The sequence below is a fragment of the Gorilla gorilla genome, chromosome 9, assembly GCF_029281585.2.
Source record: "Gorilla gorilla gorilla isolate KB3781 chromosome 9, NHGRI_mGorGor1-v2.1_pri, whole genome shotgun sequence".
NCBI lineage: Eukaryota > Metazoa > Chordata > Mammalia > Primates > Hominidae > Gorilla > Gorilla gorilla.
In genome coordinates, this window is record NC_073233.2 from 6,826,354 (window position 1) to 6,841,243 (window position 14,890).

The window sequence follows — 14,890 nt, forward strand, 5'->3', positions numbered from 1 at the left end:
GCAGGGGTTGGTGCAGACCAGGTGAGAAAGGACACGAAGTGGGACAAGGTCCCGGTGAGAGGCACGACACGGTCACCTGCCTCAGGCCGCGCTCGGTGGGGCGGGGGCCACCAGCTGGGGCCCCTCCTGCCGCCCAGACGGCTCGGCCTCCTGCGGCCCCAGCCCTGCAGGCTGAGATCCCGCAACGACTCCCACTCCTGGGCTGAAGCCGGTGCTTGGGGCCCCCCCGGCCTCTCTCGCCCGCCCCCATCCCCACCCCCATTCCCCGCCCCCCAGGACCCCGGGTCCCTCCCCTCCCTCCTCCTTGTTTTGTGGCTCCAGTCCTTCGGTCACTGTTCTCGGGAGGCTGCCCCGCCCCCCAGTCAGGCTGTGCCCATCCCCCGCCGCCCCCCACGGTCCCCGAGCCCCAGCGCTTCCCAGCCCCGCGTCTGTGTGCCGCGCCCCCGCGCTCCGTGGCCCAGGTGGACGCGCGCCCCGCGCCCCGCACCCCGCATCCCGCGCCCCGCATCCCTGTCCGTCCCGCACCCCTCACCCCCCGCCCCGCACCCTCCGCCCCGCACCCTCCGCCCCGCACCCTCCGCCCCGCCTTGCCTCCCCTCGCCCCGCCTCCTCCGCCCCGCACCCCGCGCCCCGCCCCGCCTCCCCGCGCCCCGCACCCCGCCCCGCGCGCCGCCATTGGCTCCCCGCGGCCTGGCTCGGTCCGATTGGTTCCGCGCGCGCGGCCGGGGCCCGATCCGCGGTGGGAGCTCCGCGGAGTGGATGCTGTTCGGTCCCGCCGCCGCCCCAGGAGCGCGGAGCCGGGAGCGGCCGGGCGGGGGGCACCGCGAGGAGCCGCCCCCGCCGCCCACCCCGGGCCCGCGGCCGAGGGCGGCCTGGGGGGGTCGCGGCCGCACCCGGCGGCCGCGCACGGCGGACAAAGGACCATGCGGGGCCGCGGGCGCTGAGCGCGGCGGGGCGGGCCGGGGATGCGGCGCGGGGCGGGCGGGGGCCGGGGGCTGCAGCGGCGCCGCTGAGCGCGGCCTGGGGCGGGCGCGGCGGCCGCGATGCCGCGGCTCCCGGTGAAGAAGATCCGTAAGCAGATGAAGCTGCTGCTGCTGCTGCTGCTGCTGAGCTGCGCCGCGTGGCTCACCTACGTGCACCTGGGCCTGGTGCGCCAGGGACGCGCGCTGCGCCAGCGCCTGGGCTACGGGCGAGGTACGGAGCGGGGGGCGCGGGGGGCGCGGGGGGCGCGGGCGGCGGGGGCCCCGGGGAGCGGGCCGGGCCTCCCACCGCACGGGGGTCTCGGCTGGGCCCGACCCTCCCGGAGACCCCGCCCGCTGTTCTCCGCTCTGCGATTTGGGGGGAGGGGGCGCGGTTCGGCTCGGCCCGGACGCTCGATGACGTCGGCAGTGACGCGCGCGACCCTCCCAGAGAGGGTCCCTGACTCTGGGATCTGGCCTGGATCCGGTAGTGAGGGGCTGACGGTGGGCTCCTGGGGAAGTCTCTGCCCCTAGACCCTGCTGAGGCTTCCAAGAGGCCTTCTCAGGCCTCGCCTCCACCCCCTGCCCGCTTAGCAGGGCCTCAGTTTCCCTGTGTGCTGGGGACCCGGGCCGGGGCTTGCTGAAGTGGCCGGTGCAGCTGGGACGCTTCCCGGCGGGGGCGCCCTCGGTGAACTGTGCCAGTGTTGTGGGGGTCCATGCGTAGGGATGGGGCCCAGCTTGGGGAGCCTGGCGCAAACTCTCCCAACCCCAACCCACAAACAAAGCAGATGGGGTCACGGTGAGCCAGCCGGGGTAGGGCCTCCTGGAGATGGTGATCTTTGACATACACCTTTGGGGGAAAGAGCATTCCAGACAGGAAGGCGCGGATGAAAGCCTGGCGGTGGGGTGGGGGGAGAAGGCGGGGCAGAACGCCCCATCTGGAGGAGGGAGGTTAGTGCCATGCCCAGACCAGGAGAGACCCCAGCTGGCTGCCTCTGAGCCTTTTCCAGGTAGCCAGGTGTCCTGAGGGGGCAGAACAATGATACTGGCTAGGGACACCTGGGCCACTCCACGTGCCAAAGCCCCTGTCTTCTCTTCCTGTGCCGGGACGCCTGGACCCACAGAGGCCAAGGGTCTGGGGCTTGTCCCAACCCACATACCTCACAGCTTCCACACCCTCAAGAGACCCCCGATACTGCTGAATCCCTAAAAAGCCCCACCCCAGCTATCAGCAGACGGGGCAGGATCCACAGCTGGCCCAGTGACACAGAACAAAACCAGCCCCCTCTGCAGGCTCCTCTGTGGTTTTCTGAGCAGCGCAGGGGTCTAAGCCCAACCAGGAGGGGGCGGAGGCATAGGGACCCCTCTTCCAAGGACCCCTTGAGGCTAAGCCAGCTCCGCCCCAGGGCACCTGTACACTTGCTACCTCTGAGGCTAGGGCCAGGACCAGAGGAGCCCAACAGCTGCCCAGGGAGAGGGCGAGTGAGCAGACTGTTCTGTCGGGGGACCTGGGGCCAAAGTCAGGGGAGCCCCAGGGGACCCTTCCCAGATCTGCCTGTGGACATCTCTACTGCCTCCCCACAAGCCTGGGCAGGCCAGCTCTGCACCCCAGCCCTCTCCACTTCCTGGACCTCCCTAAGCTGAGGACCTAGACATCCCCACTGCAGCCCCAGGGGGTTCCACGCCCTGGGACCTGAGCATCTGTAGGGACGCTTCTCTTCACCCCAATTCTGCCCCTCCTGGTCCTCCTACCCAAGGACACTCAATCCAGGGCCACCCTCTGCTCCAGGGCCATGCCTGGGTGTCAGCATCCATGCCTGTTCCTCAGTCCAGACTCTGAGAGCTCAAATCCTTCAGGAGAGACAGTCCCTGGCACTAACCCTGAGTTCTCAGTTCTGGTAAGGGAGGCAGACGTGGAACACTCCAGCACACAGAGAAAGTGCTCAGGGCACAGGGCAGTCCTGGGGTCTTCCTGGAGGCAGAGCCACTCAACAAGAATGGCCAGATGGAGGTGCATGTGGGTGCCTACACACGCCAGCTGGCGCACCCGGCTTTCCTCCCTCACACCTGTGGAGGTTGGGAAGAGCCTGCTGGAAGGCTCAGCCTGGGCTGCCCCACCAGAGGTGGGGTGTAGAAGAAGTTGCCTCGCTGGGGGGAGGGGCATCTGGTGGCAGAGGAAGCAGATGAGAAGGAGAGGCTTTAGCGAGAGACACCACAGCCTCCCTGCCCTGCTCTGGCCATGTGGGTCCCTGGCCCAGCTGAACCCAGCAGCAGGCAGAATGGCCTTGGAGAGAGCCTGGGCCCGAGACAGGCCTCACCTGCCACCTGCAGATGGTGAGAAGCTGACCAGTGTGACCGACGGCCGGGGGGTCCACGCTGCGCCATCCACACAGAGGGCTGAGGACTCCAGTGAGAGCCGTGAAGAGGAGCAAGCGGTGAGCAGAGCCTTGGGGAGAACACGTGTGCACGGAGACGAGACCCCGAAGCCACTTGTGTGTTGGTGTCTTGAGAACCTGTCCATTCTGGAGGACGCAGCAGGGGGCATGAGACACAGGACATGTGGGGCACGGCACAGCTTGTCTGTGTGAGCTCCAGCACCAGCCATCCTGTCTGGAGCTCTGTGTCTGGGGGCTGCAGCAGGTGCATGAATGTGCCAGCCGGTCAGTGTGTGGGGTGGCCGAGCACCTGCTTGGGCTAGAGTGACCAGGGTGTCTGAGTGTATGTGCCGGGTGCCATGGGTCAGGGTTTGCATGGCTGGGGCTCGCGGGCATTTAGGGCTGTGTGGATACACGTTGGAAGGGGTCTTTGTGAAGGTTTGTCTTGGTGTGTGTGACCTCCTCCCTGCCCTTCCAGCCCTGACCCTGTTGCCTTTTCTCTCCTGCAGCCCGAAGGTCGGGACCTAGACATGCTGTTTCCTAGGGGGGCTGGGAGGCTGCCACTGAACTTCACCCATCAGACACCCCCATGGCGGGAGGAGGTGAGCTAGCTCGGCCTGTAATGGGCTGGGAGGCAGGGCGGGGGCTGGGGGGGGGGGCGGCGGGCCGTGCAGAAGGTAAGGTCCCCCCATCCCCAGTACAAGGGGCAGGTGAACCTGCACGTGTTTGAGGACTGGTGTGGGGGCGCCGTGGGCCACCTGAGGAGGAACCTGCACTTCCCGCTGTTCCCTCACGTGAGTGTCGGGGTTGGGGGGTGCCGGGTGGGCAGGGCACGCGGGGGGCTTCGACAGCAACAGTCACTGCCCCCCCAGACACGCACCACCGTGAAGAAGTTGGCCGTGTCCCCCAAGTGGAAGAACTATGGACTCCGTATTTTTGGTTTCATCCACCCGGCGAGGGACGGTACGGGGGTGAGGGTGCCCCGGGGGAGGGGTGTCGTGAGGCTCCACCCCCCTGAGCCTAGTCTTGTGGACTAGGAGACGTCCAGTTTTCTGTGGCCTCAGACGACAACTCGGAGTTCTGGCTGAGTCTGGACGAGAGCCCTGCTGCTGCCCAGCTTGTGGCCTTTGTGGGCAAGGTACCCCCACCCCAGCCCTGGTGTCTTCCCGGGCCTCCTGCAGCGCAGTCACCTGTGCCCACCAGCCTCTTGGGAATGAGGACCCGATGGGTTTGGTGTCCCCAGGGAGAGAGTGAACCCCCCCACCACCACCACCCCTGCTCTATCACCCCCCAGACTGGCTCCGAGTGGACAGCGCCTGGAGAATTCACCAAGTTCAGCTCCCAGGTGTCCAAGCCCAGGCGGTGAGTGACTGTGGGGTGCATGTGCGCGCACTTGTGTATTTGTGGGAGGGGGCTACGCGCTGTCTCCTTATCCCATGCACACTTGCACACACTCTGCACGAGCACCCGCCTGGCCAAGCTGCCATCCTCCTGAGGGCCAGCCCTGAGGGGTGTGGGAGCCACCTGCCCCCTTCCCTGCCTCCACTATTTGAGCTTCCTTTGCGTGGCACAACCCTTGCTCCTCGTGTTCCCAGGCTCATGGCCTCCCGGAGGTACTACTTTGAGTTGCTGCACAAGCAGGACGACCGCGGCTCAGACCACGTGGAAGTGGGCGTGAGTGCCTTCCTCCCCCCGGGGCTTCTGGAGACTCCACTCCCCCCACCTCCCTGCAGGACAACCGCAATGGGGTCCCTGTCCCAAAGTTGACAAAGCAGATGGTCAGGGCCATGGGCCTGAGGTCAGGAGGGTCTGCTCTGCCCTCCTGGGGGGCTCGGTGAGGCTTCACTAGGAGTCACCTTTGAGTAGAGTCTTGAGAGGTTGGAGACCTTCAGTAGGGAGATGTGGGGGGCAGAGAATTTGGGGTGGGGTGTACGGCGGATGAATTCCACACCACAAGAACAGCGAAGGAACAGACCCAGCAGAGGAACCGGGTCTTCGAGACTAGGAGGGGTCTGGTGGCCAGATCAGGCGGGGCCTGAGCAGCACTCTGGACAGATAGGCCTTTGTCCTGAGAATGAGGCCATTGGATTTGCATTCCAGGAAAAAACCCCTGGCCACAAAGCGGAGAGAGCCTGGGGGAAGGATTTTTACTGTGGCTTTTGGTCCTCAAACCCAGGGAGGTGGCTGTGGGGATGGATGGGGGAAGGGGGAAGGGGTTATACAGCAAGGCAGAGGGCCTGCAGCCTGGTGGGTGTGGGGGGCAGCACGATGGTGCCTGTGTCTGGTGTGTGGAGGGCACGTTTCACCCCAGCTCAGCTGGGCAGAGGGCCCAGGCTGGAGACAGGGGTTTGGGGTGGTCTGTGGACGCCCCAGGATGAGGTGGGAACAGAAGGGCCTGAGATGGCCCCTGGAGCCCCAACTTGGTGGGGGTAGAGTGGGGGGGCATCCAGCCTGGCCCTTAGGGGGCCAGCAGTGACCCCTCACTGGGTGGGGTTGGAAATCTTAACCTGAGGGCGGGGGGGGGGGCCTCAGGGAGGGAGGGAGGAAGGGAGGGAGGAGGAAGGGAGGGAGGAGGAAGGGAGGGAGGAGGAAGGGAGGGAGGAGGAAGGGAGGGAGGAGGAAGGGAGGGAGGAGGAAGGGAGGGAGGGAGGGAGGAAAGAAGGATGGGAGGAGGAAGGGAGGGAGGAGGAAAGGTGAGGAAGGGAGCATGGTGGGGTCTGGCCCTGCTCCCAGGGTCCCTCAGCTTTCTGGGCTTCCTTCCCCAGCTTCCCTGCTTCCCCTTCTTGGAATGCCCCGGACCCCTCTGCCATCTCCTCTCCTGCATCCTTTAAGGGATTGGTCCTATTAGTCCCCCAGCCCTGAGCCAGGGTAGACCCTTTCTTCCCTGGACCCAGCCACCGCCCTGTCCCTGACCCCCACCCTCTCTGCCCCGCAGTGGCGAGCTTTCCTGCCCGGCCTGAAGTTCGAGGTCATCAGCTCTGCTCACATCTCCCTGTACACAGGTGCAAGCGGACGCCTCTGGGGATGTGGGGCTCCTCGGGATGGGCTCTGGGTGTGAGTGGGAAGAGTGGAGGAGGGGGTCTGAGCACTCCCTGGAACTCTTCTGCCCCCAGATGAGTCAGCCTTGAAGATGGACCACGTGGCGCACGTCCCCCAGTCTCCAGCCAGCCACGTGGGGGGGCGTCCGCCGCAGGAGGAGACCAGCGCAGACATGCTGCGGCCAGATCCCAGGGATACCTTTTTCCTCAGTGAGACGGGGCCCGCGCGGGGGCGAGGGCGGGGGTGCCTGCCCCAGCCACCCTGTGACCGCACCTCCTGCAGCTCCACGCATGGAATCTTCGAGCCTGGAGAACGTGCTGGAGCCCTGCGCCTACGCCCCCACCTACGTGGTCAAGGACTTCCCGATCGCCAGATACCAGGGCCTGCAATTTGTGAGTGCGGCTGGAGACCCCGTCTCCCGTCCGGGACTCCGCGGAGCCTTCTCCAGCCCCTTGGGAGGCCGCCCCGGGAGGTCCCCGCCCTGAGCCCTGCGCCCCCCCCCCCCCACCCCCCAGGTGTACCTGTCCTTCGTTTATCCCAACGACTACACTCGCCTCACCCACATGGAGACGGACAACAAGTGCTTCTACCGCGAGTCTCCGCTGTATCTGGAGAGGTGGGCGCGCGGCCGCGCTAGTGCGGGGCGGGGCGGGCGGGGCGGGACTCGGCTCTGATGCCCCGCCGCGCCCCAGGTTTGGGTTCTATAAATACATGAAGATGGACAAGGAGGAGGGGGATGAGGATGAAGAAGACGAGGTGCAGCGCCGAGCCTTCCTCTTCCTCAACCCGGACGGTGAGTGTCCGCAGCGCCCCTGGCCCGCACCCACCTGCGCGGGGAGCTTCTAACCCGCGTTTCCCGCAGACTTCCTGGACGACGAGGACGAGGGGGAGCTGCTCGACAGCCTGGAGCCCACCGAGGCGGCCCCGCCCGGGAGCGGCCCCCAGTCCCCCGCCCCAGCAGCCCCCGCCGAGCCCGGAGCCACCCTCGCCCCGCCGACCCCTCCCCGCGCCCGGGACGAGGGGACCCCCAGGCACTCCCGGGCCCTGAGCTGGGCCGCCAGGGCCGCCCGCCCCTTGCCGCTCTTCTTGGGCCGAGCTCCGCCCCCGCGCCCTGCAGTGGAGCAGCCGCCCCCAAAGGTGTACGTGACCAGGGTGCGGCCGGGACAGCGGGCATCCCCCCGGGCCCCAGCGCCGCGTGCGCCCTGGCCGCCCTTCCCTGGCGTCTTCCTGCACCCCAGGCCTCTGCCCAGAGTGCAGCTGCGTGCGCCCCCACGCCCACCCCGGCCCCACGGCCGCAGGACCGGCGGCCCCCAGGCCACACAGCCGAGGCCCCCAGCCCGGGCGCAGGCCACCCAAGGGGGCCGGGAGGGCCAGGCGCGCACGCTGGGACCTGCGGCGCCCACAGTGGACTCAAACTTGTCCTCCGAAGCGCGGCCCGTGACCTCCTTCCTGAGCTTGTCCCAGGTGTCCGGGCCGCAGCTGCCCGGGGAGGGCGAAGAGGAGGAGGAAGGGGAGGACGATGGGGCCCCCGGCGACGAGGCCGCGTCGGAGGACAGCGAGGAGGCTGCGGGCCCGGCGCTCGGACGCTGGCGTGAGGACGCCATCGACTGGCAGCGCACGTTCAGCGTGGGCGCCGTGGACTTCGAGCTGCTGCGCTCGGACTGGAACGACCTGCGATGCAACGTTTCGGGAAACCTGCAGCTGCCGGAGGCGGAGGCCGTGGACGTGACCGCCCAGTACATGGAGCGGCTGAACGCGCGCCATGGCGGGTATGGGGGCGGCCGAACGCGCGCCAGGGCGGTTTTGGAGGCAGGGACAGCCGGGGAGAGGAGGTCCTGGCCTTGGTGGACCCCTCAGACCTTCCCCAGGGCCCAGTGGTGTACCGGCCTGGGGGCTGAGGCACCACGCCCCACCCCAGGGAAGCCCCAGCTTCTCTCCTTCCTTCCTGGCGTCCTGACTGCCCGGGCACTTGTCCAGCCTCAGGGACCTCCCTGGAGCCCCACCCAGGGCTGGCGCCCCGTCTTTGCACCTGTGTACCCCACTTCTGTCATCCTGGACCTGGGCCCAGGGATGAGTCCAAGCTGCAGAGGTCAGCGTCAGTCGCAGCCAGTTGCTGGCACAGACAGCCCCATTCCGGGGCCAGGCAGAGACACTTAGGGCAAAGCTCAAGACCCCTGAGCCCCTCCTCCTCTCCCCTCGCAGTGCCCCTGGGCGTTCCCAGACTGTCAGGACCTGACTGCAGAGGAAGGTGCAGGGCTTCTGCCCCATTGGCCCCTCTGGTCTCCCTGAGGCCCCAGGAATCTAGTGCTGTCTGCCCTCCCTGCAGGCTGGTGGGCAGGAGTGGGGAGTCTAATTTGGCCTTGGGGAGGCCTGTGGAGTTCTAAGAAGAGGCAGTGTCTGCTGTGCCCAGCCTTGAAGGCGAGTTAGGAGTTGCACAGTGATGACACGCAGAGGCAGGGGCAGAGGATGGAGGCAGAACCGGGACTGTTTCTCCTGTGCGTGATGGAAGGTTGTGAGCAGAGCAAAGGCAGGGGCAGAGGATGGAGACAGGGCCAGGACTGTTTCTCGTGTGTGTGATGGAAGGTTGCGAGCAGAGCAAAGGCAGGGGCAGAGGATGGAGGCACAGCCGCATGCGACTGTTTCTTGTGTGCGTGATGGAAGGTTGCGAGCAGAGCAGGAATTCCACCGGTTTGGGTGCAGACAGGTATGCCGCTGCCTGGAGGGGAAGGGAAGGTGGTGGTGGTGACTGACACCCTGGAGCCCTGGGCGGTGGATGCTGGATTCTAGGTGGCTCAGAGGGCACGCCTGCCCCGGCTCTAAGCTTCCTGAGAGCAGCTCGTCATTCCTTGGGGGCCTCATGGGAAGATCATGGTTGTGGCCCCACCATTGCCCACCTGGGTATGGCTCAAGGAGCAACAGTGTAGAGAGACCAAGAGCATTTGGGGCAGGAGGTCCCTGACACTCAGGGCTTTGGGGTGGGGAAGGACAGGAGTTGGAGGGAGGCCTCGGACCCTCAGCTGTCACACAGGTGGGCGTCCCCCAGTGAAGGGCACAGACTCTGCCAAGGGAGGACGTGAGGCCGACTGAAGAGAAACCGTCGTCTAGGGCAGGGTCCTGTTTTCTCCAGATGAGGAGAGCAGAGTGGAGGAAAACTGAGGTTCTTGGCCGAGCGAAATGAGGAGGAAGGGGCCAGGAACGGGCTCCCAGCATTGAAGCAGCCTCCTCCACTCAGGGATCAGGACAGGAGCGGAACTGCTGCCTGGGGGAAAGGGGTGTTGGGAAGGCACGGTTGGGGGCTTCTCAGAAGAGGTGACCCAGGGCCTGGAAGAGGAGTGGCTGGGAGGACTGGGGCAAACATCCCAGGCAGGGGACTCCTCAGGACAAAGGAGAGGAGACAGTGGCTGTGCCTGAGGAGGAGTCTGCTACCCCAGTATGAGGGGAAGGTTGAAGGCCACAAAATCAAAACTGCTTAAGGTCCTAGAATGCCACAAAAGCCCCTTGGAACCTTGTCCTATGGGCGGTGGCTAACTCCTGAAGGTTTCTGAGCAAGGGGGTAACAGGACAGGCGGGCATGTCATAAACGTCACCTGGGACGTGAGTGGTGGCCAGGAGGCCCGCGAGGAGGTGAGGATGGGCCTGGGCTCGCTGGTGTGCCCCCAGTCCTGCCCCGACCCGGGAGGGGGTGGCTGGAAGGTGGACCTGCCTGCTGGGCCTGCCTGGAGGGGCAGGAGCTGTGCCGCGGAGCCCGCAGCCTCCGCCAACTCCAAGTCGGCTGAGTTTCTCTGGCCAGGGCGGACCAGGGTTGCGGGCGCGGTGCAGGCTGGAAGCCCCAATACCGGCTGACCACAGAGCCTTGCAGGCGCTTCGCGCTTCTGCGCATCGTGAACGTGGAGAAGCGCCGGGACTCGGCGCGAGGGAGTCGCTTCCTGCTGGAGCTGGAGCTGCAGGAGCGCGGGGGCGGCCGCCTGCGACTGTCCGAGTACGTCTTCCTGCGGCTGCCGGGAGCCCGCGTAGGGGATGCAGACGGAGAAAGTCCCGAGCCCGCTCCCGCCGCCTCCGTGCGCCCCGACGGCCGCCCGGAGCTCTGCCGGCCACTGCGCCTGGCCTGGCGCCAGGACGTGATGGTTCACTTCATCGTGCCAGGTTCGCAGGGCGGGCTCGAGGTGTCCGGGAGACCTCGTGGAAGGAACACGGACCCTAATGACTAGGAAAGGGTGTGGGTGTCCGGGATGAAGTTCTTCGGAGCTGGGAGGCCCCACCGTAGAGTCAGTGTCGGCTCAGCGCCCCCCCCCCCCCCATTTCTCCTCCAGTGAAAAACCAGGCACGGTGGGTGGCTCAGTTCCTGGCGGACATGGCTTCGCTGCACGCGCGCACCGGGGACTCGCGTTTCAGCGTTGTCCTGGTGGATTTCGAGAGCGAGGATATGGACGTGGAGCGGGCCCTGCGCGCCGCGCACCTGCCCCGGTAACGGCCCCTACTTCCACCTGGGCGGACCCAGCGCAGCTTTCCTCCCCGGGAGGTGGGTTTTCCTGACCCCACCCCCAGAGATCGTGCCTGTGACTCCCCCTCCCCAGGTACCAGTACCTGAGACGAACCGGGAACTTCGAGCGCTCCGCCGGGCTGCAGGCGGGAGTGGACGCGGTAGAGGTCCGAGGGCCCCATGGGGGTCGGGGAGCAAAACGGGGCGTGCCCGGGGAGGAGCGGAGGGCGGGGCTCAGACCTCCCGCACCCCCCAGGACGCCAGCAGCATCGTGTTCCTCTGCGACCTGCACATCCACTTCCCACCCAACATCCTGGACGGCATCCGCAAGCACTGCGTGGAGGGCAGGCTGGCCTTCGCGCCCGTGGTCATGCGCCTGAGCTGCGGGAGCTCTCCCCGGGACCCCCACGGTGAGGCCCCGAGCGTCCCACCCTGTGATACCAGGGTTCCCACCAACCGCCGCGGTAAAGTCCAGGAACCCGGGGCCTTTCTCAATCCCCAGGGGAGGCCTGGGAGTCCATCAGTGCTCCCCGTAGTGCCCAGAGCCCTAGTCGCCCCCCGCACCAGCACACCCAGGGCCATGCCAGGGGCCCCAGGAACCTCCTCTGGTATCCCGCGTTTATGCACCGCGCTCCAGGGTCATGACCCAGTACCACCGGACGACTCCTGGAAGCCCCCGTGGTGATGGGACCCGGCACCTGACCCCTCCCGAGGTCTCCTAGCGGCGCTTTGCTGGGGGGGAACCCTTGCAGGACCTGGTCTGAAGGGCAGCACCCCTCACCCTCCCGCCCCAGGTTACTGGGAGGTGAACGGCTTTGGCCTTTTTGGGATCTACAAGTCGGACTTTGACCGGGTTGGAGGAATGAACACGGAGGAGTTCCGAGACCAGTGGGGGGGTGAAGACTGGGAGCTCCTGGACAGGTGACCACCTCCCCACCCCCCAGAGGTGACACCCTGACCCCTGCGTCCTCCTCCTCTGAATGGGGAAGGGGGATTTATGTCCCCCACGGCGCCCACATGCTGAGAGAACTCTGCCCTTCCCCGTCTTCCCAGTATCCTGTAGGCCCGGAGAGACTCCTCCACCCACATCACTTCTGAAACCCTGTCCCACCCCCAGGGTCCTGCAAGGTCAGGGACATCCCTGAACCAGCTCTGCTCCCGATCCCATAGGCCCTGGGTGGCCCTGAGTCCTCATTATCCCCCTGGGGCCATGCAGGCTCGAGGCAGCCCTGACACCCCCAGCCCCTGGACCAGGGTCCCGACCACCTCTCCGCCCCCGGCCCGGGGGTCCCGACCACCTCTCCGCCCCCGGCCCCGGGGTCCCGACCACCTCTCCACCCCCGGCCCCGGGGTCCCGACCACCTCTCCGTCCGCAGCCCCGGGGTCCCGACCACCTCTCCGTCCGCAGCCCCGGGGTCCCGACCACCTCTCCGCCCCCGGCCCCGGGGTCCCGACCACCTCTCCGTCCGCAGCCCCGGGGTCCCGACCACCTCTCCGCCCCCGGCCCCGGGGTCCCGACCACCTCTCCGTCCGCAGCCCCGGGGTCCCGACCACCTCTCCGCCCCCGGCCCCGGGGTCCCGACCACCTCTCCGTCCGCAGCCCCGGGGTCCCGACCACCTCTCCGCCCCGGGCCCCGGGGTCCCGACCACCTCTCCGTCCCCAGCCCCGGGGTCCCGACCACCTCTCCGTCCGCAGCCCCGGGGTCCCGACCACCTCTCCGTCCGCAGCCCCGGGGTCCCGACCACCTCTCTGTCCGCAGCCCCGGGGTCCTGACCACCTCTCTGTGCCCGGCCCCAGGGTCCTGCAGGCAGGGCTGGAGGTGGAGCGGCTCCGACTGCGGAATTTCTATCACCACTACCACTCCAAGAGGGGCATGTGGAGCGTCCGCAGCAGGAAGGGCTCTCGCACGGGGGCGTCTTGAGGACGGGCAGCGGGAGTCCCGAGGCAGCTGCTGGGGGCTGGGCTTTGAGCTTGGTCCCAAGAGACCCGGCACGGCTGGTCAGAGGGGCACAGCCACTGCCTGTGCCTGCCCCTATCTGGCCCACTGGGCACCTGCGTCGTGCCCCTCCCCGGAGAGGCAGCCTTCACGGCGGGTCAGGGCCTGGCCTTGGTCCCCACTCTGCGATGATTTCTGTGAAATTTTGCTGTAGCGATGACATTGTTTTCAGAATTTCCAAGAGTTCTGTCTGTTCTGTTTTTTATTCAGAATGAAATGAAATATTTTTTTTAGTTCTGACTTGTCCTCTGTGCCTGTTCTCTTGAGAGGTAGAGTCCTCTCCCCTGGGGGACCCTGAGCACGACCTCCTGACTCCCAGCCGCAGCCCTTCCGGACCCCTCCTTCTCCTACCCCCAAGACCACTTTCCCCTTCCTGCCTGTGAGGTTCTGTGCCGGGCCCTGTGGGGAGGGGGCTTCCGACTTCCCCCGCCCTGTGTCTATGGGGTCTGTGCCCGCTGATAACAGACATAGATAGCACAGGGCCCTCCCACACTGGGGCGAGGAATGAGCAGTCACCACCTCAGTTCCCCTCATTCTGCAAACAGAATCGGGGTGTCAGTCCCACCCCAGCCTCCTCTAGGGTGGAGGAGCTGCTGCACCCAGGTGGGGCATGTCGTGTGCTGGGGTTGGGGGTGATCAGGCAGAACTCAGGGTTGCCAGAAACGGAAACCCAACTCAAGCCGGTGAAGCCGTAATCAGGGGGCCTGTATGACTTTGGAACCCGCAAGGTCAGGGTCAGCAGGGCACCAGAGAAGGACAGACTCAGAGGCTGGTCGAAGCCCACTCCTGCCTTGTCTCCTCTCTGCCTGTGGGTCCAGCTCCGTCCTGGCCTGGGCCGGGTCACGGGAGGGAGGCTGTACTCTGCCAGGCGGCGAGTGATTGTGTGAGTTCCCTGTGGCTGCGGTGGCGAATTGGCACAAATGTAGTGGCTTAAAAAAATTATTATCTTACAGTTCTGGAGATAAAAAGTCCTAGAACTAAGCCCGGCACAGTGGCTCACGCCTGTAATCCCAGTACTTTGGGAGGCTGAAGCGGCCGGATCCCTAGACACGGTGGTGTGTACCTGTAGTCCCAACTACTTGGAAGGTTGAGGCAGGAGGATCACCTGAGCCCGGGAGGTCAGGGCTGCAGTGAGCTGTGGTTGCATCACTGCCCTCCAGCCTGGGAAACAGAGCAAGGCCCTGTCTCAGAAAAAAAAAAAAATGCTAAAATTAAGGTGTCAGCAGGGCTGGTTCCTTCTGGAGACTTAGGTGTGAGTCTGCGTCCGTGCCTTCTCCAGCTTCTCAAGGCCACCTGGATTTCAGCAGCTTGGCCTCTTCCCGTCTCTCACTCACTCTCTCTCTCCCTCTCTCCCTCATCTCCTCCTGTGACTCTGACCCTGCTGCCTTCTCTTATAAGGCCCCCTGCGATGACACTGGGCCCTCCCAGCAAACCCACCGTAACCATCACGTCCCTCACTCAGTCACATCTGCAAAACCCCTTTGCCATGAAGGTAACAGTCACAGGTTCTGGGACTAGGACAGGCACGTCTTGAGCGGTCACTCTTCTTTCTACCTCCTCGTTCACACGGGGTGGGAAAATAGCTCCTACGACCAGCAGCCAGAATTGTCCTCTGCAGATGCGTCCTGAGGTCACCGCTCACCGTGCACTCACGGCAGCTGGGCGGTGGAGCCGAAGGAGGAAGCAGGGGGACCTGCCGTGGACCAGGGCGGCATCCAGTCACCTGGCGTGGGCTTCATAGGTCCTGCTGGTCCACAGGTGTGCAGGTCCACAGAGGTGCCCGCAGGGCAGGGGGCATGGCTGGCCACACACACGCCCAGAAGCCATGTGCTGACCAGCTGTCCTGCCCGCTGATCCCTGTGTATCTAGTTCAGATTGATTTGTCCCCACTCACAGATGTTTCCCAGCAAGAGAAGAACTAGCCTTGGATTTAATGATCCACGCTACCCCAAGAAAATGAGAAAAGGATAGAAGAAATGTAAACCACAGGCAGGGGAAGCCTGCACATCAGAAAGAGAATTAACCTTGGAAAACAAAAAA

At 65.9% G+C, this 14,890-nt stretch overlaps 1 protein-coding gene across 4 annotated transcripts; it reads left to right on the top strand.

The window, feature by feature from the left end:
- The first annotated feature begins 706 nt into the window (after positions 1-706).
- Positions 707-13,090, top strand: B4GALNT4 (beta-1,4-N-acetyl-galactosaminyltransferase 4). Of its 4 annotated transcripts, none has more exons than XM_055355692.2 (20): positions 709-1,194; positions 3,291-3,394; positions 3,844-3,936; positions 4,033-4,128; positions 4,207-4,297; positions 4,372-4,472; positions 4,629-4,696; positions 4,930-5,008; positions 6,270-6,336; positions 6,448-6,582; positions 6,656-6,765; positions 6,889-6,989; positions 7,066-7,166; positions 7,236-8,142; positions 10,233-10,516; positions 10,684-10,837; positions 10,948-11,020; positions 11,110-11,263; positions 11,648-11,774; positions 11,907-12,595. In XM_055355692.2, the coding sequence occupies exons 1-20, from the start codon at positions 1,044-1,046 to the stop codon at positions 11,914-11,916; spliced, it is 3,006 nt and encodes a 1,001-aa protein (XP_055211667.1). In that variant the 5' UTR covers positions 709-1,043; the 3' UTR covers positions 11,917-12,595. The 4 variants fall into 4 exon arrangements, 3 of the variants coding, with proteins under 3 accessions (XP_055211667.1, XP_055211665.1, XP_055211666.1); XM_055355690.2 differs by lacking the exon at positions 11,907-12,595 and adding an exon at positions 12,652-13,090 and having other exon boundaries at positions 710-1,194; XM_055355691.2 differs by lacking the exons at positions 4,033-4,128; positions 11,907-12,595 and adding an exon at positions 12,652-13,090 and having other exon boundaries at positions 710-1,194.
- The last annotated feature ends 1,800 nt before the right edge of the window (positions 13,091-14,890 follow it).

Coding starts and splice junctions, on each gene's coding strand:
- B4GALNT4 (XM_055355690.2), top strand. CDS start 1,044: ATGCCGCGGCTCCCGGTGAAGAAGATCCGTAAGCAGATGAAGCTGCTG. Junction 4,298..4,371: donor CATCCACCCGGCGAGGGACG/GTACGGGGGTGA, acceptor CTTGTGGACTAG/GAGACGTCCAGTTTTCTGTG. Junction 10,517..10,683: donor GGTTCACTTCATCGTGCCAG/GTTCGCAGGGCG, acceptor TTTCTCCTCCAG/TGAAAAACCAGGCACGGTGG.